Source organism: Myotis daubentonii, chromosome 11 (assembly GCF_963259705.1).
Source record: "Myotis daubentonii chromosome 11, mMyoDau2.1, whole genome shotgun sequence".
NCBI classification, from domain to species: Eukaryota; Metazoa; Chordata; class Mammalia; order Chiroptera; family Vespertilionidae; genus Myotis; species Myotis daubentonii.
The window spans coordinates 78,978,804-79,002,402 of NC_081850.1; the positions used below are offsets into that span (position 1 = coordinate 78,978,804).

At 60.4% G+C, this 23,599-nt stretch overlaps 1 protein-coding gene across 3 annotated transcripts in view; it reads right to left on the reverse strand.

The window, feature by feature from the left end:
* Nucleotides 1-331: 331 nt before the first annotated feature.
* Nucleotides 332-23,599, reverse strand: part of RAPGEF1 (Rap guanine nucleotide exchange factor 1) — a 111,090-nt gene continuing 87,822 nt past the window's right edge. Inside the window, exons 13-28 of one of the 3 annotated variants that reach the window (XM_059658360.1) lie at nt 21,728-22,000; nt 20,935-21,027; nt 19,064-19,149; nt 15,701-15,812; nt 14,018-14,093; nt 11,397-11,470; nt 9,853-9,956; nt 9,032-9,217; nt 8,279-8,363; nt 8,053-8,147; nt 6,717-6,795; nt 6,534-6,635; nt 6,235-6,360; nt 5,199-5,296; nt 3,635-3,763; nt 332-2,764 (exon numbers count right to left, since the gene is read on the reverse strand). In XM_059658360.1, coding sequence (XP_059514343.1) covers nt 2,614-2,764; nt 3,635-3,763; nt 5,199-5,296; nt 6,235-6,360; nt 6,534-6,635; nt 6,717-6,795; nt 8,053-8,147; nt 8,279-8,363; nt 9,032-9,217; nt 9,853-9,956; nt 11,397-11,470; nt 14,018-14,093; nt 15,701-15,812; nt 19,064-19,149; nt 20,935-21,027; nt 21,728-22,000 — 1,869 coding nt within the window. In that variant the 3' untranslated portion in view covers nt 332-2,613. Of the gene's footprint in view, nt 2,765-3,634; nt 3,764-5,198; nt 5,297-6,234; nt 6,361-6,533; nt 6,636-6,716; nt 6,796-8,052; nt 8,148-8,278; nt 8,364-9,031; nt 9,218-9,852; nt 9,957-11,385; nt 11,471-14,017; nt 14,094-15,700; nt 15,813-19,063; nt 19,150-20,934; nt 21,028-21,727; nt 22,001-23,599 lie in introns of all 3 variants that reach the window. The other 2 variants (XM_059658362.1, XM_059658361.1) reach the window with 2 other exon arrangements.

The window sequence follows — 23,599 nt, forward strand, 5'->3', positions numbered from 1 at the left end:
GGCCACTGGCTTATGGGCTGCGGAGCCAGGACCAGAGCCTATTAGCCAGGAGCCATGTCCCTCCAGCATGTTCTGAGCACGCAGGACTAAAAGACCCAAACCCGACCTCACTGGTTCCGGAATGATGCACCCAGTGGACACCTGGGGGGACGCCAAATGGCCACTGCACCCGAAGCCTGGCCTTGTGCATGGACAGACCCGGAGCCTCAGGTTGCTTCCAGGCCTCTGACAGGAGCGAGTGTGGGGGGCACCACCCCAACAGCGGCCAGGCCGAGGAGCCACAGGAAAGGCGGCGCTGCACCATCACTGTGACACGCGGTAGCACACAGGCGGCTGTCACCTGCGTTTATTTTCCTCTCATACAAAAGTTACACATGTGAAATGTCTGCAGGAAGCTGCCCCATCGGCCGTTAGTCGGGAAGATATATTACAATGTAACACTCGGGCGGGGGCGGGGTGGTGGGTGGTGGGAGGTGCTTCTCAGGTTTGGTTCAGACGTGGCGCCAGCCTGCCCTCTCCTTGGCTCTACCCACCTGCAGGGAACCCAACCGTCCTGGTCATGTCTGTCTGTCTGTCCTGAAGATCAAGCCCCATACCCTGTCCCCAAGACAGACAGTTCACGGCAGGGCTGCGGTGCTGGCATGGGGTTTGGTAACTCCCAGAGCCAAGAGGGTGTCTTAATGAGGCACGGGCGGGGAAGCCCGCGGCCAGTCAGTTCACACACACATTGCACCTGCTGTCCTCACACCGGGCTCACGGCGCCGCTCGCCTGGTGCCTGGCCCCTCTGTGCAGACCAGCTTGGGCTCGGGGAGGGTGGGCAGGGCCACTTCTGAATTGAGGGAAGTGGAGCCCCCACCCCATCCCCACCAGCTCCTGGCTGAGAACTCACCGACAGGCTGCAAACACGCCTTGTCCGCGAGTGGCTGGGTTTCTGAGGCCGAGTCTTTGCCTGTGCTATGGAGGGAGACCCGGGGGTGCCCCCAAATGCAGGGTAACCCCGGTTCCCACCGCCGAGGAGCCCCGAGGCCCAGCGCAGTGGCAGAGCGGGCGGCTGGGGAAGACTGAGGACCGAGGAACGAGGCACAGCCTAGACACCCCCCGCACGCGCACTGCTAGTAACAGTGACTCACACACACCCTTAAACAGTAAAGTGACGTGTCTGGCTGCGGCCGGCAGGGCCACCACCAGAGGGACTGTAACCGACATCTCGTAGCCGCTCCCTCCACCCGGACAAACGAGAGGGGCAGGCCAGCCCAGCCTTGCTCCTGATAACAGCTCATCAAAACCATGAAGGACTCAAAGCGACATGGCTTCTCTACAAACAAAATCTAAACAATCAACGGATGTTGCTCTCTCCTTTTCTTTGTTCTGGGCTAAGCACAGTTAGTCCTGGCGTCTGCGTGACCAGGTGCCAACCCCAGGACAGGTGAGCACTCCACCACGCGCAGCAGAGCGCACAGGCAGGCCCGTCGGAGCCCACGGCGCGTGGGAGCTCCGCCGACACCTGAAAGCGGCCTGCAGACCTGGCCTCGGATTGTCACCTCAGCAACAAGAGTGGTTTGCACAGGAGGGCGGGGAGCACTGTTCTCGAAGATGCTTTCTGGGCGAGCGAGCCTGCTCTGGGGTGTGGCCGGGCAGCCCCGACCCTGGCCTCTCAGAGACACCATCCCTCCGAGGGGAAGCCAACAGTGGTGGGGACACCGGTGAGGAGTCCTTGTCACCCACAGGATGGAGCAAGGTCAGAGGGGGGCCCGTGGGCCGGAGGGAGCAGGAGGTGGAGTTTAAGGCACACAGCAAGCGACAGGAGGGGGCCAGCGGCCTCCCCCTAGACAGAAACGCCCCTCCACTCCCCTCTCTCTGAATTAACTCACACAAGAGCTACAAACCCAGCTCAGCTAAAACGCATTTCTTGGGGGGTAAGGTCCTCTCTTGCTCCAACCTCCCCTTCCCAGCGCCCTCAGTGCCAGGTGACGGGGTGGGGAGATAAGGGCAAGGAGAGAGGGCAGCCACTGCTACTCACTGCACGGCCAGCAGCCCGGTGCCCGCAGGCAGAGGGCGGTGCTAGGGCCACCTGTCGTACCTAAAGGGCCAGGCGAGCGGCGCCCATCCTCCACCTTAGAAAGCAGGGCTGGAGGCAAAAGGAGCTCCACCCAAGCCTGCTCAGCTCTCTGCCCACCCAGCTACATGTCCCTTCATTTACGGTCACCGGGGAGCAGCCCCCCAGGGTCCTCGAGCCTCCACTCATTCACCATTTCGGCAGATCCGGCCCCTGGAAGTCAGGGGGGGCGGACTCCGCGGCTCCCAGGTGGGAGGAGGATCCGGCGGGACGGGGAGGGGAGACAGACGTGAAAGCAAAACCAAATGAGAAAACCACCAGTTCACAACGGGCAACGAGACCTGCCCGCTGGCTCCGCGCCGGGCCGGGCCGGGCCGGGGGCTCCGCTCGTGGGAGGAAGGAGGCGGGGAGCTGCCCGCGCCCAGCGCTCCTGCCCGCCTGGCCCCTGGCGGAGGCCGGACAGCGCTGCTGCCACACCACAGGTCCCAGTCCCTTCGGGTCTCAGAGCCGCGCCCTGAGCCTCGGTGAGCACCCTCCTCGCTCACTGCGGCTGCCCCTAGGTCTTCTCCTCCCGGTCGGTCTTCCTCCTCGCCATGTGCCTGGGTTTGATTTTCAGGGAGAGCTCCCACAGGGCCTCCTCCGCCAGGTGGTCACTGAAGTCGTTGAAGAAGTTTATGATGTCGTCGTTCCTCCGGATGTCGTAATGCCTGGGGGGCGGGGGGGGGGGGAGGCGTGAGTGCCCGCCCCCACGGCGCCCCACCCACCACCCAGCCCCGCCCTCCACGGCGCCCCGCCCACACAGCCACGCCCCTCCACGGCGCCCCGCCCACACAGCCACGCCCCCCTCCACTGCGCCCTGCTGCCCACGCCCCCTCCACGGCGCCCCGCCCACCACCCAGCTAACCGCTGTGGAGGCGCCCTGCCGCTCACGCCCTCTCCACGGCACCCCCACCACCCAGCTAACCGCTGTGGAGGCGCCCTGCCGCTCACGCCCTCTCCACGGCACCCCCACCACCCAGCTAACCGCTGTGGAGGCGCCCTGCCGCTCACGCCCTCTCCACGGCACCCCCACCACCCAGCTAACCGCTGTGGAGGCGCCCTGCCGCTCACGCCCTCTCCACGGCACCCCCACCACCCAGCTAACCGCTGTGGAGGCGCCCTGCTGCCCACGGCCTACAGGGGGTCCGAGCTCCCAGACAAGGTCAGCAGCACGCAGAGCCCACGCTAGACCCTAAAGCTGTGCCCTGCTTCCTGCCAGGTCTCCCCAGCGGCATCCCAGCAGCTGGGCTGCCCTCTCCAGGTGCTCCAGGGAGACCCGCTCTCAGGCCCTGCTCCTGCCGTGGCCCACCCTGGGGGCCGCTGACGCTGGGCCCACCCACTACTCTGGTGTCCGGCGGGCAGTCTGCCAGCAGACCAGTCACCAGCTTCGTTGTATGGGAAAGGGGATGGGCTGGCTGCCACCTGTGTGCAGGCGACGGGCCATCCCGTGCTGAGCCCCTCAGGCCTCCTGACAGCCTGGTCCTCGCCACCTCCCATCTCTGCTCAGGCCCCAGGAGCCAAGGGCGGGGAGCACTCACGCCTGCTGGAAGCAGCGCATGCTGTCCAGGATGTTGAACTGCTGCCACCGTTTGGAAAAATTCACTTTGCCGTCAATATAATCCGGGTTCCCCAGGTGCACGAAGGTGAGGTCCTGCAGGATGAGCCCCCTGGGAGGATGGAGAGCCCAGTTACCCTCCGGAGGTGACTTAGAAGGTGGCTGCTTTTCAGGCAGGTTGGTTGGGCCACCAGGACAAGCCAGTGCTGATGCGGCCCTGGCCCCGGCCGCTGGGCTGTGCCTGAGAAACTACCAAAGCCACCAGCGCTCTGGGAGGCATTGGTCTCTCCCAGCGGAAGTCCCGGCTCCCAAACCCCGGGTCCCCGGGAAAGCCAGCTCAGGTCCTGGAGGAGCCTTGGAGGCCGGGCTGCTACGGAGGCCTCGGCGACTGTCTGGCCTGCAGGACCATCGGGGAACGGGATGCTGCAGCAGAAGCCAGCAGAGTTGTGGGCTGGCTCATGTCAAATTCATAAACGAACATGAGAAATAACAGGACCCCAAGCTGAGAGTGGGCAGGAGACAGAGCCCTCTTGTCAGCAGGTGCCTCTAAACCAGTGATAGCGAACCTTTTGAGCTTGGTGTGTCAGCATTTTGAAAAACCCTAACTTAACTCTGGTGCCGTGTCACATATAGAAATTTTTTGATATTTGAAACCACAGCAAAACAAAGACTTATATTTTTGATATTTATTTTATATATTTAAATGCCACTTAACAAAGAAAAATCAACCAAAAAAATGAGTTCGCGTGTCACCTCTGACACGCATGTCATAGGTTTGCCATCCCGCTCTAAACACAGGAGGTGAAGCCACGTGGCCAGCGGTGGCAGTCCCTCCACCTGGGAGGCCCAGCCCGAGGGCCAGGGACCCGTCACCGAGCCCCCACGGGAAAGAGTGCAGTGCAGTGAGGCCGGGAGGCCGGGAGAGGAGCCGGCTGTCCAATCTGCGTTTCTGAGGGACGTCCCATCAGACACCCAGCCCTGGGGCAGTGCCACGGGCTCTTCCATCCCTTTCGGAGACTCCGTGCCCACTAGCACACTAAGGGCTCTGATTAGACGTGCAACAGAAGCCTGTTTAGCTTTGATTTTCTGTCACTTCCTATATTTACTGACCACAGGGTCCCTCCCCAGGAAACACCTATGTGCTCCCTCTTCCAGGGCCCACATGGAGGACACGCTCTCTGAGCTGCTTCATGCCCAGTGCTCTCAGGGTTCCTGGGGTGACCGGGCCCTCAGGGGGCTGTGGCGTGCAGCGAGTTTGAGGCCTGTGGAATATGGCACGATGTACTGCGGGGAAGGAGGCTGCCGCCTGTCCGCGCCTGGACGTGCTGCCTGCAGGCCAGGGGGAAGTGGGAACAGGACAGGGGGACGGAACATTTTCACGGGACCCCACAATTCTGCTTAAAAGTAAAAGGCACTCCTTGCCACACAGTTTAGCGCTGAGACAGTATAAATGTCTTGGTTGGACCCTTAGCCCGGGTTTCTCAGGGAGCCCAATACAGCATCTCCAGAGCAACCAAGGGGCAAACCCGGGCAGGGCTTCTACTCACAGGTACGGGATGCATGGCGGATCCACCTCCGAGAGGGCTGCCCGGTAGGCGCGGAAGGAGGACGAGCTGTCAATCAGCGTGCAGTACTCAGCCAGACCCTGTGCAGGAGGGACGTGGAGTCTGAGCCCTGGGACAATGCTGGGCACAGCCCGGCCCCTCCTCGCAGACCAAGTCGTCCCCCACCCTCTGCCAATGCTCGAGGGCACCCCCCCACACACCCAGAACCAGACCTGGACTCTGCCTAGCCGCGGGAGACCAGTCCTGCTGGGGCCACCTCCCTGGAGCGCCTTGCAGAGCGCCTGCTGTGCCTGCTCGGCCCGGGGCTCCTCCCCGTCAGCACCCGCCACGTGCACGGGGCCTGGAGCTCAGGCTCCCGCTCGGCTGTGCCCGACTACAGCCCAGGTGAGCCTCCAAAGCCCACACTGCACCGGCCACTCCAGCTCCGAGCCTTCCTTTGTTCTCCCTGCGCTCAAGGCCAAGTCCGCCGGGTTGGCAGGTGACCTCACCTCACTGCTCCTGCATGCAGCCTGGGCTCTTGTCTGGGAGACTCAGCTGATCCTGCCTTTTTGCCTGCGAGGTGCCTCTCACTCTGATGGGTCACCTCCTCCAAGAAGCCATCCCTGCCTCCTGAGGACCTCATGCTTTCCTGGAGCAACGGGTGTGGAGGTCCCACTTCCCCAAACAAGACTGTTTTATACCTGTCCTCTTATGTCACTCCAGACAGCCCCGGGCGGCCCAGCCAATGCTCAGCCCTGGGGGCTGGGCCTCCACACAGAATAAAGGTCCAGTCCCTTGGCAGGCCGCCCAAGGCCACCGTGATCGGGGCCAGTCCCCCACAGCGACATGGCCACTGGCCACGCTGGTCCTGTCCTGCTGCCTGAGGTGCCAGCTCCAGTCTGTGCACTCCGCTGGCCCTGATGGGCATCCCCTCCCTTCCCAGGAAGCTCCGACTCAGGGCCTGGCCTTACCAACACTTCCCCAGGGCCTCCCTGACCAGGCTCACTCAACACCCCATCCTTTTCCCTTTAGCACTTACCCTGAAGAAACCCACCAATAGCATGTCTGTCTGTTCACAATGCCTAATGCAGCCCGCCCAGAGCAGCCTTCTAGAAGCACAGGCCGAGGGAAGGAAGGAGCAGGTGCACTGGGACCAAGGCACAGCCTGTGGCGAAGGATGCAGGACGATGTGATGTCCCAGCACCAAACACGCCCCTCAGGGCCCAATGACTACAGGTGAGAGACTAGGGCAGGCGGGGGTGGGCTGTCCCTGCCACACAGTTGGGCGCTGGCAGAGCAGGGACCCAAGCCCAGTCTCCATTCCTGTCCTGAGCTCACCTCTGAGGTCTGCTTCTGCCACTCGAGCCTGCGGATGGGCGCTGAGTCCAGCGCTGAGAGGATGGCCAGATAGGAGTTGAAGTTGTTGAGCTTTCGTAAGTGCTGCAGAGAGAGGCGAGGGGCTGTGAGGGCGGGTGGAGTGGGGCGGGGCTGAGGAGCAGGCTCGGGGCGGGGCTCCGTTACCTTCATGATTTTGATGAACTTCAGGAGCAGCCTTTCCCTGTCCTGGGCCTTTTCCTGCAACATGATGATTGACCGGACCCTGCAGGACCGGGGAAGGAGAGCTGAGCTGACTGCACTCCCTCAGGGCCCCGTGCGGTCCTGGTGGAGACGGCCAGCCGGACGCTCCATGGCTTGTCGCAAGTGCCCCCGGCGGGCAGCACCAACTGCAGCCTGTCTTGGTTCTCAGCTCTCAGAGTCCCAGGGGAGGCAACAGGCCACAGGAGATCTGGCGGCTGGTGCCGAACACCAGGATGGGGACCGCCGGCCATGCGGGCTCTGAGTTTGCCAGCAGAGCTCTCCTGACAGAACCGAGCAAGCACCACTGGGATGGACTCTCGCACAGCCTCAGGACCAGCTCAGCGGGGGCAGGCCTGTGGGTTCAGAGGCCACCTTGCCAGACACGAACGAGGGCACCGCTCAGAACCTTAGCATCCAAGGCAAAGCTAGCCTCGCACAAGGACCTCACGGTGACCCGGATGCCCTGTGATCTCCCCACAGCCCCTGCCAGTCACTGGGAGGAAGAGTCACCTCGGCTTTGCCTCTTCTGCCCATTGGAGGGCGCCTGCACTCACCCACCGGCACCCTTCCTAGGCAGACCCCCAGGGGTATGCTGGAGACCTGGCCCAGCACGGGGCTGGGTCTGAGGCCGAGCTCAGGGCCACGTGTGGCTACCAACGGCCGTGCCCAGTGTTGGGGAGAAAGGAGGGAAAGTTGGGGGTGACCTGATTTCTCACGAACAAGCAGCCCGTGGAGCGTTTTAAAAAGATTAACCACCCCTCGGAGGGCTGTATGCAGTGAGGGCGGCATGGCCGCCGCGCCCGGACCACCTCTCGGATGCTGAGAGGCTGTGGGGGCTTTTGAGTCATGCCTTGAGGAGCCGACAGTTCTATGTTACATTATTAATACACTTCTGGGCTCCATTTTGCTTTACCGATTAAAGGCTACACAAAGTATTAATGGCCACCACTCCTGCAGGCCCGCTTTCGGGCAGTGTGAGGAGGAGCCCTGAGGCTGCCCGCCTGGCAGTGGGGAGACTGCAAGGACCAGTGCGGGGGGGCGGTGTGTGTGTGTGTGTGTGTGTGTGTGTGTGCAAACGACACCCTGTCTGCAGACACTGGCACTCGCTCCAGGACCTTCCCCTGCCGCGCCTGGCTCCTCAACCAGCCTCTGCTCTAGGTGCCCCTTGCTCTGCTGCCCAGTTCAGTCAACGCCCGCAAGGCCGAGAAGGAGCTGAGGGATGAAGCAGCGAGCTCTGCCCAGGACAACTGCCGCAGCGGGCTCCGTGCCATGGCCTTACCAGTAGGACATGTTGTTGAAGTGCTCCGTGAACTGGGTCAGGTTGGGGCTCTTCTCCTCGTTCTGCTCTTTTGCCCAAAGCAAAACCTCAGGAATCTGAAAAAAGGAAGTAGACTGGGTGGGGCTGGACCCGCTGGCTGTCCCGTGATGGGAGTTTCTCTCATTCAGGGACAAGCAGCGGTGGCTCCCGGCAGGGACAGTCTCCTCCGAGCCCCGCCCACGCGTACCTCTATTTTATAAAAGAGCTCGGCATCCAGCAGGGTCAGCTGTTCGGCTATTTCATGGCTGTGAAAGTCATGCAGGGTTCCTGGCCTGGAAGACAGATGCCCGAGGTGAATGGACAGGGACAGCTGGAGCAGAGCGGGCCTGACAGTTAGGACTGGAGGGAGCGACCGCTTGGACCATGGTGCTGGCCCCGTCTCCTGCCACTACTGGGCGGGTCCTGCAGGTCCCCTTGTGAGCCCATGGACAGCTCAGCTGCCCAAGAACGCAGGGCGCAGGGGGACAGAGATGGTGCCATGCGAACGTAGGCGGAGACAGTCACTAACAAACATCTCCGCTCGGGTAGAGGGGCAGGCAACACACGGGAACCACATACAGGGTCCTGGGAACGTTCAGGATGGCACAGCGGGGCTGGGTGAGAATTAACAGCTGCCACCAGAGTGCTGGGAAGGAAATTCATTAAGAGCTGACCACAGCCCATCTGTCTCCGGCCCTGGTAAGCGGCCACTCGCCTGGTGCCCCACTTCCCGGTAAAAGGTGGCTCACCAATGCTACTCACAACCCCGGGAAGAGGCTCAGCACCCAGGGAACCCACTAGGCTGTCCCTGAGCACCTGGTCAGGGCCTGGCAGAACTGGGGCGTGAGGCTGGGGCTGGGGAGGTGTACTAAGGAAACGGGGCGCAGAGGTAGCTGCTGGGCACAGCTCTCACCAGAGGCGGCAGGGGCAGGAGGGGCTGTGGCGGACGCGGGCAGCTCACCTGGCTGCTACGCCCCTGGCTGCCAGGGGCTGGTCGGAGTGGGCACACCTGAGCAGCTTCTTCTGGTCCACCTTGTCCAGGATGTTCTTGCGGAGCACGCGGGCCAGGCTGAGCTCCCCGCTGCACACCAAGCGGAAGACCAGCTCCATCAGCAGCTTCAGGATCTCCTCCGTCAGCTCCACCAGGCTGCAGGGCCAGGGCCACGAGGTGAGGCAGGCACAGAGGAGGGAAGGGGACCGCTGCCACAGGGACAGGGAACGGTGCCCGCATCCTTGCAGGTGCTGGGGGTGGCCCAGTGGTAACAAGTGACCACCATCCTCTCAGCAAATGCTCGCTGGCCCCAGACAGGCCTGGGGGCCATGCGAGGCCTGGGCTGAGGAGACAAACCCCCGGGAAGCCCTGCCCCGAGGAGCTCCTGGTTCTGCGGGGAGGACTCCCTAACGGTCCTGGCCTCAGACTCGATGCCACAGGACGCTCAGCACCTCCCGTGCACAGGCCAGGCTCCGCACTAGCAGAAGGGAAGCACCTGGAAGGCAGGGCCTGGGCATTTCCTTCCCAGCCTAGGAAAGGGCCGGCGTGATGGGTTCTGCCAATAACGGAACTGCAGCCTGAGCGCAAGGAGGGGGCAGAGCATGGCCCCGCCGGGAATCAGGGCAGGGCCCGGGCTGGCCTGCGGGGATGGGTCACTTCGGAGCAGGCTGGGGGGAGCCCTGTCCAGAACCGGGGGCACGTAGCCGGGGAGGAGCAGGCGGGACGTGATGGGATGGCGAGCGCAGGGGAGAAGCTGCCCCGTGGCCGCAATCTGAGGGCCGAACACTCACCAGAGCTCATCCACCACCCGCACCAGCACAAAGAACGTGTTCTTGCTGACGCGTTTCTTGAACTTGTCGGCGCAGGTAGAGAACTTCTCGTATGTGGAGTGTGGGTTAAAGAAACAGCTGTTCTCACACGGCGGGACGGGGTACAGCTACCGTTTACTGAGGGCTACCACGTGCCAGGGAGCCGGAGTGAGGCACTGCCACCACTGGTGGGGGAGGGGCGGGCGGGCAGAGGCCTGTAAAGTGGGTGTCACCCAGACCTCAGACTGTCCTTAGCCACGCCCTCTCCTGCCCGCAGAACCGTCTCTGCCACGCGCCCAGGCCCACCTTTCTGTCGGGTTCAACTGCGGTTCCTGCTAGACTTTCTTAAGTGCCAGAAGCTGCCTGGCTGAGCCTCAAGTAGAGGACAGTGGTCACAAGCAGATGCCTGAGCCCCGGCTGCGGGGAGGTGCAGAGCCCAGCGTGCTTCCTGCTCTTGCCATGAGTTCCCATGTCTTCCCAGAGCCAGAGCCCACCCCACCCGCCTCCCCCCACAGCCCTTCACACCCAACCACCTCCAGCAGCTCCCGAGGCCACGCTTTCTGCGTCCCCTGCAGACCCTTCTCCGCTCCGCCTGGTGATGGGAGTGTGGGGAAGGACGTGCGTATGCCTATGGGCAGCATGCTCAGCACCAGCGAGCGCTCAGCAAGTGGGAGTCACGACTATTGGCTGCTTCAGGCCTGCGAGCAACTGAACGTGTGAGGCTGAGGAGCCTGTCTCTGTGGACAGGATCGTCCACTTCAGGGCCGAGGGGCCAGGACCTAGGGCAAGGGCAAGGGGAGAGTGGAAGGCACGCTGTGCGGGAGACAGGAGGCCAGCAGGGGGATGCTTCAGGGCACACAGGATGGGAGGGAGCTGGAACCCCAGACTTCCTACCCCAGTGACAGCGCTGTCCAGCAGATGGCAGTCACGGGCTATGACTCGAGGACGGGGCCAAGGAGCAGTGGACCCTGGGCTGGCCCACTCTGGGGCAGGATGGGCCCTGGGCCAGGACTGCAGGCAGTGAGTGGTCCTGGGAAAGGTGGTTCGTGGGCGGATGTGGAGGGGGAAGAGCCATTCTGTCGTGGACGTGCAGCTGTCCACAGCCACGGCTGCCACCAGGCGGAGTGGCCATGCCGACCCAAGGCTGCTCATTTGAGTCTCATTCCCTCATCCGCACATTTGCAACTATCACCCCAATGCCCTGGGGCTCAGCTCAGAGGCTGCAGGTGCCCACTTGCTGGGTCTCTGCAGGGGCCTCCACGTTCCCGCCCTCAGGGTGTCAATTCTAATGGTTTCAGAATCACCATCACCACCTGCCACCTGCCACCGTGGCCTCACTGTCCCAGGCACAGCACACCTCACGCAGCCCTTTGGCAGGTGGGAAGGAGGCTCGCAGAGGAAGCCTTGGTGAGGCCCCAAAGCCGGACGTGGGGCGGCCTCCCTGCCTGCTGCCCTGCGCGGCCCGGGCCCCTCTCCAGCTCTGGGCCCGCAGCGCCGTGGGAGTGGGAAGGATATCGGTACTGCAGCTTCTTGATGAGCTCCTCGGGGGTGATGAAGGTCCTGTAGGTGGTCAGGAAGGCCTCACAGTACAGCACCAGATCTGGAGGGAAGGACGTGTGGTCACCAGGTGGCTGCCATGTGCCCCCGCCTGGTGGACACCGAGTTCAGACCCCCCCATTCAAAGGCCCTTAGTCACGGGCACGGAGAGAATCACCACCTCAGCAGCAGGCTTCTGGAGCTACGTCGGAGGTCATGCCTTCAGGAGGCTGGGCCCAGGCATAAACCCTGGGAACTTCCATATGAGAGAGCTAAGGGAAGGGTGAAGGGGCAGCTTGGCACGCTGCTGGAATACGCAGTGGCACGCGCGGGCGCCAGGGAAGGGCAAGGCCCACCCGGAGGAGCCTCCTCCAGCAGTCAGGCGCCTGGGCTGGAAGCTCCCACACCACCCCCTTCTCTGGAGGGCTCAGCCCCGTTACGTGCGGCTGCCTCCCCTCCCAGCCACACAGTCCTCGACACTAAAAAAAGGGGCGAAATGTTTTAAATGTAGGTCACTTCTGAGACAGACAACCCGGCCAGGCTTGTGAATGTCAGAGCTCTTCTGAGCTGGAGCTGAGGTTCAAGTCCTGTTCGACTCCAAAGTACGTGCTCCTCCGGGTGAGGCTGCGCTTGCGTCCGCACACATGCTACCGAGCTGTTCTGGTCGGGACACAGGCCACCTTGCCCCATCTTTTCTCATTCACCCCCAGCTCCCTCGGTGGACAAACCTCATGGCTCCCCACTTTTCCGGCTAAGAGTGCAGGCTTGGCCGAACCTGGCTCCTGCCCCTGCCCTGCCCTTGCAGACACTCCCAGGACAGAGGAGAGGAAAAGGAACTCCTGCTCCTGCACCTGGGTCTGAACTGGGGGTTCAGCTGAAAGAGCAGGTGTGATGAGGGAGGTCAAGGCTGCAGTCAGAGCAGGGACCACAGCGGCAGGCTAGGCTGCTTCCTGGACCCCAAACCCACCCGCTATGTCAAGTTTGGGCTTCTGTTCACAGGGTGGGCAAGGAAGCGAGATGGGTCCAGCTCAAGCCAACGCCTGCTCTGGAAGACTGGACCCACGTCTGCACGCCTGGAGCCTGGAGTTGCAGGGCCTCCCAGTCCAAAGCCACTGGTGTGGTCTCTGGTCTGCAGGAAGGCACCTGTGGAGCTGGCTGCGCGGCCCAGGCCTCAGCAATCCGTCCCAGGTACAGATGGCTCTGGAGCCCTGGAGCCTCAAAGTCTTTCCATTAACAAAACCAAGCAGGAGCCCAGCTGGCTATGGCGCCTCCTCGCCTCCTCGCCCAGGCAGTTGGCAGGAACTGCAAGTCTTTGGCTGCCCTGCCTGCGGGACCCCTCTGGCCTTGGACACAGCTGGCTGCACTGGGAGGACAGCGGAGTTCGCTGCTCAGAGCTGAGAACTGAAGCCAGCTCCCCTCAGCCCTGTCCTTTGGGCAAAAGGGAAAATCGGTCCTCTTGCCGGCGGAGGCCAGAGGGCTCCCTGCAGAGCAGGGCCACGGCTGTCCCCAAGGCCCAGAGGGGACATTCCAGAGACCCCCTCTGTGCAGACGTGTTCCGTGTCCGTGCGTTCCATCATCACATTCTCTAGGCACTACCAACCTCTTCAGAAGCTGAGCCTGAGAGGGGAGCTGTGCCCAGTGGCTACCCGGGTCTGTGCCAGGCACAGCCAGGATTCAGACTTGTCTCCAGGCCTGGGCTCTGCCCCAAACAGAAGACACCAGGGGGGACACCTTGGAGGGCAAGACAGTGGCTGTGTGAGTCTGTGGGAGCCATTTCTGCTTTTTCTATTTTTCAAACTTTCTGCGATTGTAAATATTGTCCTTGTACTACTTTCATAATTTAACAGTTTACAGAATCATATTTTGAGAAATCTGCTATAAAACATAGGGATTTGGTTATCTACAAAAACTAAACTGGGGAGTTATGGTTTCAAGAGGCTAGGATGTTTACTTCCTCCCACACCTTACTTCGGCACTGTGGTTGCATTATTCTTACAATGACTTTTACAATGTAAAAGGAAAATGAGCGTCACCGTCCCGACCAAGGTCATAGGCCTTCCTCGGGCCTCCTCTCCCTGGCCGAACGCAGCGTGGAAGGGCAGCTCTCCTGCCTGACGTGGGGCCCCCAGGCGGCTCCTCCCCCTCAGGGGCCAGGAACACGTCCCGGGGAGGCAGCACCCCTGCTGTGGGCTGAAGCCCCTGGGCGAACGTGAATGCAGCCCCATCTGGTCTGCAATGAAATGTCACGCAAACATCGGGGAAAGTCTGAGAAGCCACCTGCGAGCTACCTTACACTGTTGTGGAGCCGTTTTCACTCGAGGTACCGTTTGTGGAGCTGAGCTCTGCACCTGAAACCTGCCCTCCCGACCCCTGTGGGTCCTGGGGTCACTACCTCACACCAACGGGGGGACACGCTCCAAGAAGGCGGGAAGCAGAGGCCTGGCTTTCACTGCTGCTTCCCCAGGCGGCTCCAACTACGATGACCCAGGGTCACTGCTTCCTGATCCACTCAGGTCTGGCAGAGAGGGCGGGAGAGGGCGGGAGAGGGCAGGACGCGCCCAGGTCCAGGGAGCTGATACGGACAGAGGCCACCGCAGAGGCACTGCCATACCTTTCCTGTCCGTCTCCGTCGCGTGGACCAGGAGGATGTCCCCGGATCCTCCCCGGACGTCGGGCCCGTCGTCACCCTGCAAGGACAGCGCAGCCGGAGAAGCCCGTTTCAGAGCCACGGCAGGGATGGCACGACGACGATGCTGTGCCAGAGACCGCAGGTCCCTCTCCCTCCGCCGGGACCAGTGTGGCCACGCTGCGGAGGCCAGGCACGCCTACCCCCACCCTGCTCCACTGGGAGACAAGCACAGAGTGGAACTCATCTGGGAGGTGGCTGGCCCCAAGGCTGCCCAGTCACTGTCGGCCTGGGGCACATTGCTCTGAGACACGTCCCTGTTCACCAACCCATGGGTCAGGGAGGCGAGGAGGGCGGTTCTCACACACGAGGGGGGGTGGGGTGGGGGGGACAGTGGACCCCAGGGGAGGCAGACAGGACCGGACCAGCCTCTCCCAGGAAAAGTGAGGCAGCGGGACTCTTTCGAGCTGCTCATGCTCCCAGCGCAGCAGCGAGCTGCCCTAAATCTGTATCTGCTCCCAGGTGGGAGACGTCACTTGTCATGTCACGGGTTCTTCTGGGGAGCCCTTCATAGAAGAGTGTACAGTGTCACAAAGGCATTTATGTTACACCTGACACTGCTTCTAGGACTGACGCCTGCCAGTTAAGGAAACAGCCTTATTTCCAGGTGAGCACGCCAAGGCCTTAACTTATTCACCTGGCCTGGAGCCAAAGAGAGCTGCCACCAGGGTCCGGCCGCCCTTGCTGTGACAGGAGCACAACCTCGCTTGCGGGCTCCCCAGTCGATCTTGCAGACGCACATGCCCCCCGGGTTTCACTCTCACTCCTGGGCTCGTCCTCAATGTGCCTGGGATTTCCAGCTAAGAGTGGGGGTGGCTATGCCCATGACCTGACTGTTCAGAAGAAATTTCTGGGAAGGGTCACGAGCCAGCACCTCTCCTGTAGAGGAGCCCGCTGTCCACGCCCCCGTCAGCCCTGCCTGCCGGGCCGGCTCAGCCCGCCCGCCCAGTGTGCAAAGGGCGGGATCCGCCCTCCATGTGTCTGCATCTGTGCTGCGTCGAGTAGGAGCCCAGGATCGTGGTTACACCCTCAGGGCGGGCCATGTTCTTGCCGTTCCTCAGCGTCTCCAGCACCGCAGGGCAGGGGGAGACACAGTCCTCTCTCAGGGTAGCTCCCCTGGATTTGACAGGCTTGGGGACTGTTTTTGCCAATAAGCTGTCCTGACAAGCTCAGGGTGGAGGCAGTCTGAGACCCCAACAGCTGTGTCTCGCCTGCTGGAACTGGTGGGTCACTCTATCAATAACACGCGGGCGCACCCACCACAGCCCTGTGCCGAGCACCTTACATGGACTTCGTTCTCACAACCATCCACCTGGGGCTCAGAGGTGACCGCTAACCTGCCCAAGATCACTGGCCAGGTGTTCAGAGAAGGGACGGCACTTTCTCCTGTTACTTATCCCTCTGCCCAGGACCTGGTGGCACCCACGGTGGCTGGGGCGCTAAGCCAGGCTGGAAGAGGTGCACGGAGCCCACATCCCAGCAGCCACCTTGGAGGGGCAGCACCGCACTTGGGCCCTTCTATTTGGTACACCTCCGGTTCCATTCTCCTCGAAGCCCCTCACCCTAGTCACCGGCCAGACTCTGCACCAAGGCCTGCGAGGTACCCACCTCTTGCTTGAGCGTCAGCCTCGCCATGATCTCACTGTGGTCGATGAGGGACAGTTCGTCCACTTCCTCCTCCGACTGAGCTGATTCGGGACCATCTGGTGACTTCAGGGCCCTGAGGGACAAGTGGTTTGTGCTGCAAGTGCCACAGGCCTGGCTCCATGAGGTCAAGTGAAGCTGTGCAGCCCTGGCCGTGGGAACCACCCTGGGCAAGCCCTGATCACAGCTACAGTGACAGCCAGACCTGCTGCCTGCCGCCCTCAGGAGCCAGGCGACTGTGGGACATTTCTGCTCTCCCTGGATGACCCAGCGGCAAACAGAAGGGCTAAGCAAGGGGATGGAGAAGGTTCCACTGATCTATTTCCCTCAGCGCTGGTCTCAGTTACTCAGTCAAGGCCACCGTGTGCGGTCAGTGCTCAAGGAGAGGAACAAACAGCAAGTGGCCAGGCAGGATGGGCGAGAGCTCGCGTGACCTTAGTGCCATTGCCCGTGTCGCTGCCGAGGGCCATTACTGAGCAGAAGCGTGAACTGGCAGACCTGCACTTGTCCGAGGGCGCTGGGTCTAGCAGGAGACACAGACATTAAAACAGGCAGGGTCGCCTGGCCAGCGTAGCTCAGTAGAGCATCGACCTATGAACCAGGAAGTCATGGTTTGATTCCCGGTCAGGACACATGCCCGAGTTTTGGGCTCGATTCCCAGTGGGGGCTGTGCAGGAGGCAGCCAGTCAATGATTCTCTCCCATCATTGATGTTTCTATCTCTCTCTCCCTCTCCTTTCCTCTCTGAAATCAATAAAATGTATATTTAAAAAGGAAACAAAAAACAAGCAGGGTCCCAGCCTAATCTCAAGGGCAGGGAAAGCCCCTGAGGGTGGGGCAGACAAGCCGAGACTGAAGAGCTGAGCAGGAGTGGGCCGGTGAAGGGGGAGGAGAGGCCCCCCCAACAGGGGAGCAGCGGGTGGCTGGGAGGCATTTGGGGGACATGGGCACTGGGTCTATAGATGCCTTACTTTCCCTGAGTTTTCTCCCATATTCCCCATTTATGCTTAGGGTTCTCAGGATGGATCCTGTGGGCACTGGCTGCCCTTGTGGTCACAGGCCACATTTTAACCCTAAGTGTCTAAGACAGAAGCCTGAACCAACAAGGATGGGCCAGAGCAACACTGCGTGGTCCCGGGAAGAACCCTGTCCCGTCTCTCTGTCAAGGCTGTCTGGGGGTGGCTTTTATGGAAAGAGGACAACATCCCAGCAATGTTTCTAACCAGTAAGTGTGCCCACCCTCTGCTTCCTTTCCAAGGCCATTGGGACTCTGAGAAACAGCACCTTCAGGCCCCATGAGCTCGATGGAGCCCACGAGGGGCTGTCGTGTGGCACAGGCACACTTTGCCACCAGGTGTGAAGCTCAGCACCCGGGGACCCTGGCCGGCAGGTGAATCAGGCTCTCTGTGGACACAGAACAGCGGCTGAGAGCAGGCTGGGCCCCTATAGGATGCTTTCTGATCGTTTTCTTCGGTCTCTTGCTATTTTTACCACCTCTTCAACCATTTATGCTTGGGCCTGACAATGACATTGGGTATGGCCTAGCTTTACACCCAGGACCCCCGAGATAGCTGAACCTTGGCCTAAAGAGGGAGGAAAAGCTTGAAACAGGGGTGGGCAAAAGTAGGATTACAGTTGTTTGTATGGAAACGAATACAATCTATAATAATAAAAGTGTAATATGTAAATCGACCGAATGGCAGAACAGCGGACTGTCTGGACAAAGCCAGGGCTGCAAGGGCAGAGGCAGCCGGGGCTGCGAGGGCTGAGGCAGCCACGACTACGAAGGCCTACTCTTGCACGAATTTCATATATCAGGCCTCAGGTCTATATAATAAAAGCCTAAGCGACTGTTATGGCGGAATGATCAGAATGACTGGTCACTATGATGTGCACTGACCACCAGGGGGCAGACGCTCAACACAGGAGCTACCCACTGGTGGTCAGTGTGCTCCCACAGGGGGAGCGCTGCTCAGCCAGAAGCCGGACTCATGGTTGGCAAGTGCAGCAGTGGTGGTGGAAGCCTCTCCCGCTTCTGTGGACGTGCTAAGGAGCAATGAGTTGAACGCTAAGGAGCAGCAAGCAGGCGGGCGGTAAGGAATGAGGTGTCCCAGACTGCAAGCAGGATGTCCGCCTGCCAGCTTAGGCCCGTTCCCTGGGGATTGCGGGCCTGAGCTAGCAGGCGCTATCCCCCAAGGGGTCCGGACTGTGAGAGGGTGCAGGCCGGGCTGAGGTATTGCACTCCCCCCCCCCCGTGCAAGAATTTTGTGCACCAGGCCTCTAGTAATTAAATAACAATACAAGAATAAACTGTGTTTCATGTACTCATAACTGTAAGCCTCCTTTTGCCCACCTTGTGCATGGAACATTCCACAGAGGTGCCATCATGAAGCTGCGGGTGCACGCCCTGCTCAGTATACCCTGTAAGAGCACACTAGAGAAATCTCCTACCGTTTCAGACCTGATCAGGCCTGCATTATGCTAACACTGAAATGCTATAAGAGGTGAAAGGGCCGAAACCGGTTTGGCTCAGTGGACAGAGCGTCGGCCTGCGGACTGAAAGGTCCCAGGTTCGATTCCAGTCAAGGGCATGTACCTGGGTTGCAGGCACATCCCCAGTGGGAGATGTGCAGGAGACAGCTGATCGATGTTTCTCTCTCATAGATGTTTCTAACTCTCTATCTCTCTCCTTTCCTCTCTATAAAAAAATCAATAAAATATATTAAAAAAAAAAGAGGTGAAAGGGACATACAACTAAATGCAATGATGACTCTTGACTGATCTTGGTTCCAAAAAAATAAGCTGTACAAGACATTTAGGGAGAATCAGGGACCTGTCAGGTAGTGTGCTGATATGAGGAAGTGTATTATTTTCTTAGACGTGACATGGTACTGTCATCAGGTAGGCATTTAAAATTTCTGGGAGGCATGCGGAGTATTTAGGAGCTGAGAGTCGCTCTGTAACTTACTTTCAAATGGTTTAAGAATACACTATATACAGTGCATCTATAAAACGTAAAAACTTTGGGGGATGTTTTTCACCTGAACTTGGATGAGGTCGTGGACGTTGCCTAGGACCCAAAAGCCCGCCACGGCAGTCAGTAAGGTGGATAACGGTGTGCAGGTGACTAACAAGTAATGGCTGACTGCAGGACAGAATGAAGGCCTTCACGGTGGGTTATTTGTGATTTTTTCCTGTTTTCTTGCACTTTTCTGTACTTTCATGCTTTCTACCCTGAGCATGTCAAAGTGAGAGTCACAAAAAAAGAAAGAACATGGACATAGAGCCTCCTGCCAGCAGACTCCGGGCCCCCGTGATCATGCCCTACCTTTCTCCATCTCTGCTTTCCTTCCCGGGGGCATTGCCGACCGAGGAGGGATCTCTGGGATGTCCATCTCTCACAGCTGGCGATTCCTGAAAAGAGAAGCCAGTGCTGGGTTTGACAGGTGCCCATGCGGGGCTGATCTGCTTCCCAGCATTCCTGCCTGCAGGTGGCTTTAGAGTGTAGGTTCCTAGGGAGGGTCCAAGATGTGAGCCAGCTGCCCATGAACGCGGCTCATTGCACAGACATCACAGGGCCTCTCAACTAGCATCTTGCCTCTGGGACCGTGCAGGTGCCACTGCTTACAACACATGCCAGCTGCCAACCGAGATGAAGCCATCCCAACCACCTTGTGGGAGAAAGGATGTCACAGTCGATATTACTCAGCAAAGCTCAGCCAAGCACTGCTGCCACGCCGAGGCCCTGTCCCTTAGCTCGTGTCATCTTGCCCATCCACACACACACACAGATGAAGGGCCCTGCCCAAGACCACACAGCTAGAAGGCTGCAGCGACTCAAACCCAGGGCTCTCTACCTCCCAAACCTGTGTCCTTAGCCCTGTGGGTGGGCAGCAGAGCTTCGCGGACCTGGCTAAAGACCGGGCCCAGGACCGAGTGCTCGATGGCCTCCCAGGGCTGGCTCCAAAGGGTCTAGCTGCTCCCGTGTATGAGTGCCAGCCCTCCTCCAGCAGCCTCATTTCTTCCTGGGAACCCGCCCACCACGCTCAGCGACAACACAGCACTCGGCATCCCCGGTCTGCCACCAAGGCCAGCACAGAACGGCAGCAAGAACCTATGGGACATCGTCATGGAGCGAGTTCCAGTAAAAGTGGTCAGCATGGAGCATGCACCAGGTGGGGGGCAGGCTCTGGAGGGCCAGCCCAGGATGATGCCAGGGGCGGGGGGCGGGGCACCGGAGGGCATAGGTGAGGTGAGAACTCCAGGGGAGAAATAGCTAAGCTCCCACACACAAGGTCCAATCCCACTGCACTGAAAATCCCACAATACTCTAGGGCAGTGGTTCTCAACCTTCTGGCCCTTTAAATACAGTTCCTCATGTTGTGACCCAACCATAAAATTACTTTCGTTGCTACTTCATAACTGTCATGTTGCTACTGTTATGAATCATCATGTAAATATCTGATATGCAGGATGGTCTTAGGTAACCCCTGTGAAAGGGTCGTTCGACCGCCAAAGGGGTCGCGACCCACAGGTTGAGAACCGCTGCTCTAGGGACTTGCTAACACTAAGCAGGGCAGCCTGTGTGGACGTCTAGGACCCTGTGGGGATTCCCTTGGGGAGAGTTATTTTTGAGGCTTTTGAACTTGCTCATGTTTTGCTGCAGCAAAACCTGGAAGCTGACCCCCCAACGGAACTGCTGAGCCTGGCTCGACGGGAGTGGGGACAGCGGTAGAACGTGCCGTGTCAGGTGGTCCTCAGGAGGGAGGTGCGCAGAGGCACAACAGGGCTCCCTGCCAGACTCACCACTGCCAGGGGAGCAGCTGGCAAAGGGGTGAAGGGGGTGCTGGGCAGGAAGAGGGGCGACAGTGTGGAAGGTTCCGTGTGGGGAGAGAGCCTCCCTGTGGGGGAGGGATGGAGGGTGGACCTCAACACTAGAAGCTGGGACTGAGGGAAGTGCCAAGAGCACACGGGCGTGGGAGGCCATCAGCAGGCAGCCCCACAGATTCCAGAAGACCCACCGGCCCGGCTCCAGGAGTGCCACACGCACGGAAGCGGAAGCCACGGGAAGACCTACACAGAAGCCACGTCCTCTCCCACGGGGCCCGGCCTGCTGGTAACCGAGAGGCGCAGCCAGACAGAAGCTGGGCCAAGTCCTGCCAGGCGGCCGCATGCACAAGGCAGCGCGAGGCTACTTACTCCTCGAGAGTGAGCCAGCTCCGCGCTGCTCTGGCCAGAGGAGTACAGACTGACGTATTCACCCCCACCAGCCTCCTCACTGGCATTTTCACTCTGGGGAGAAGGATGAGAGGAAAGCACCATGTGACGGCCTCCAGCCGGCCTCGGGCCCAGCAGGCAGCCTGTGGGAGCCCAGCTGGGACCTCCTTCCACGGGAGAGGAGACGGCCGCGTGCACGCAGGTCAGAGCAAAGCTGCCTGGCCACCTCGTGCTGGTGTCCAGGGGACACACGCCTCCTGCGGGATCTTCTCCCAAGAGGCCCGGGCCATTCACTGCCCTCAGAGGTGCACCTCCCCACTCTGCCGTGGTGGGGACAGCAGGGTCCCCAGCGTGGGGGAGGAATAATGGAGGGAAAGAGGCAGCCGTGAAGATGCCCTGCCTGCGTTTGCTTGGCCCTACCTGCCTGCGCGGAGGAAGGTCACAGCCCGTGGCCAGCACAGGAGAGCAGGCCCCGCACTCAGACCACACACAGCCAGGGGCACGTCTGTGATCTCTGCGCCTTCCTCTAACCATCAGTCAAACAGAAAACGAGCCACGTCCTCTACCTCGTGCTCACCATCACGGATCGCCTCTCAGTGGCCGCAGCCCCACGTGCGGAGACTCAGAGCCCCGGTGTCGGGACCTCTGTAGGAGGCTGTCCGCCTCGGGACCTGCACTAGCCGTGCTGCCCACACCTGACCGCGAGCGGAGGTTTCCTGAGCAGCGACACCGCTTTCGCACACACGCAGCCCGCACGGGTGTGCGGAGTTCTCACCGAAGGCGTCTGGGGCGAGGCAGGGAGAGAGGTTTCGGAAGGAAGGCAGACAGTGCTCCCATGAAAGGTGCTCTCCTGAGAAGACGGAGGAGGCCCGTCCGCGGCGCTGGGAGGCAGAGTGGCCGCGGCGGGCCGCGCTAGGTCCGAGCTCTGAGACTGGTGGACAGGTGGGAAGTGCGGAGAGGAAGAGGAGGTAGACGGGAGGAAAGGTTGTGCGGAAGCTTGGCTGTGAGGCACGAAATCCTGGGAGTAGGACCTAAACACAGATTTGTACTAGAGAATCCAAGGGAAAACAAACACAAACGAGGAGATGGAAGAAGGAAACAGACAAGAGAGAAAGTCATTAGATTAACTCAGCAGAGCTCTGACAGGCTGCTCACAGTAATTCCGTGGAGGCCCCGGACCAGGCCCAACCAGCCCCGGGTCCTCTGGCCTAGTACCTCCCCCCCCACCAACCTCCCCCTTGGGCATCCTCCCATGAGAGGCCTGGAGGCTGACCAGCGCTGTCCTCAGGGTCTCCACGGCAGGACGCCCCAAGGACAGCAGGTCCTGCTCTGTAAGGCGGTCACGTCCTCTGCTGTCACTCTCCCAACCGATGCCTCCGGTCCTTCAGGAGCCTGGTGGCTAAGCTCAACATCACCGTCAGACCCCGGGTCATACTGACTCACGTTGAACCTTTTGGGTAAGTAAACCTCTTTGGACTTACCCCTTGAAAGTCAAATACTACCACACCCCAGCCCAGCGGCTCTCGCGCTGATGGCTGTGGAGCCTGAGTGGCCACAGCGCCCTCAAGAAGTTCCAGAGAGCCCTGGCCGCTAGTGCAGTGGGTCAGAGGGTCATCCTGATACACCAAGGTTGTGGGTTTGATCCCCGGTCAGGGCACATACAAGAATCAACCAATGAATGCATCAATAAGTGGGACAACAAGTTGACAGATCTCTCTAAAATCCATTAAAAAAAAGGAGGCTCCAGAGAGAGGCTGGCTCTTCTGCCACATGAAGATACAGTGAAAAGTCTGGGGCCTGGAGGGTCCTCACCAACCATGCTAGCACCCTGATCTTGGACTTTCAGCTCCCAAACTGTGAGAACACATTTCTGTTGCTGACAAGCCACCCAGTCTGTGGTGTTTTGTTAACAAATAGCAGCCGGAATGGACCGAGACAAAAAAGCCAGCTCTTGCTAGAGTCCCGACACTCTCCTTCCTGACCCCACCCCTGCAAGCTCACTGAGCACTGAGCAGGCCCTGCCACACAAGCCCGACTTACACAACAGTTGCTGTGTGCTCACAACGCATCACGCTTCCTCACTGATCATGTGGCCTGTTATACAGGTCTCATGTGACAAGCTCAGGGTGGCGGCTCCCACACTGCTGGGGCCTTCTCTGGGAGCTGCGACAGGGTAATGGCTCGGAGGGCACACTTTCAAGCCACATGCACCTGGGATGAAACAATGGCACTTCTGGCACAGGCTCTGTGTGGATTTAATGGTGACGCCCTGTGAGTGCTGAGCTCGGCCTGGCCCGTGACAAGCACCCGATCCACGTCACTGCCCTCCCAATACCAACCTGGGAACCACTGCACACAGCAGAGCTGAGGCATGTAACAGGGCCAAGCAGATGTGCCGGACGGAGGAATACTTAGGGATTGCTTCTCGCGCTATTCCTGGAGCGCCTGGAACACTGCCTGACTCCGCAGTGTCTCAATTTTGGGTGGAGGGTAGCAGACAAGCATCAGGCGCTGCCCAGGTGCAGGCCCACAGAGGGAGCTGGGGAAGGAGGCTCCCGCAGCACCAGGGCGGGCACTGCAGGGGAGGGACAGCCACCAAGGAGAAAGGGGGGAGGTTTGCATCTCCAGGAGTAAGTGCCCGCCCTCC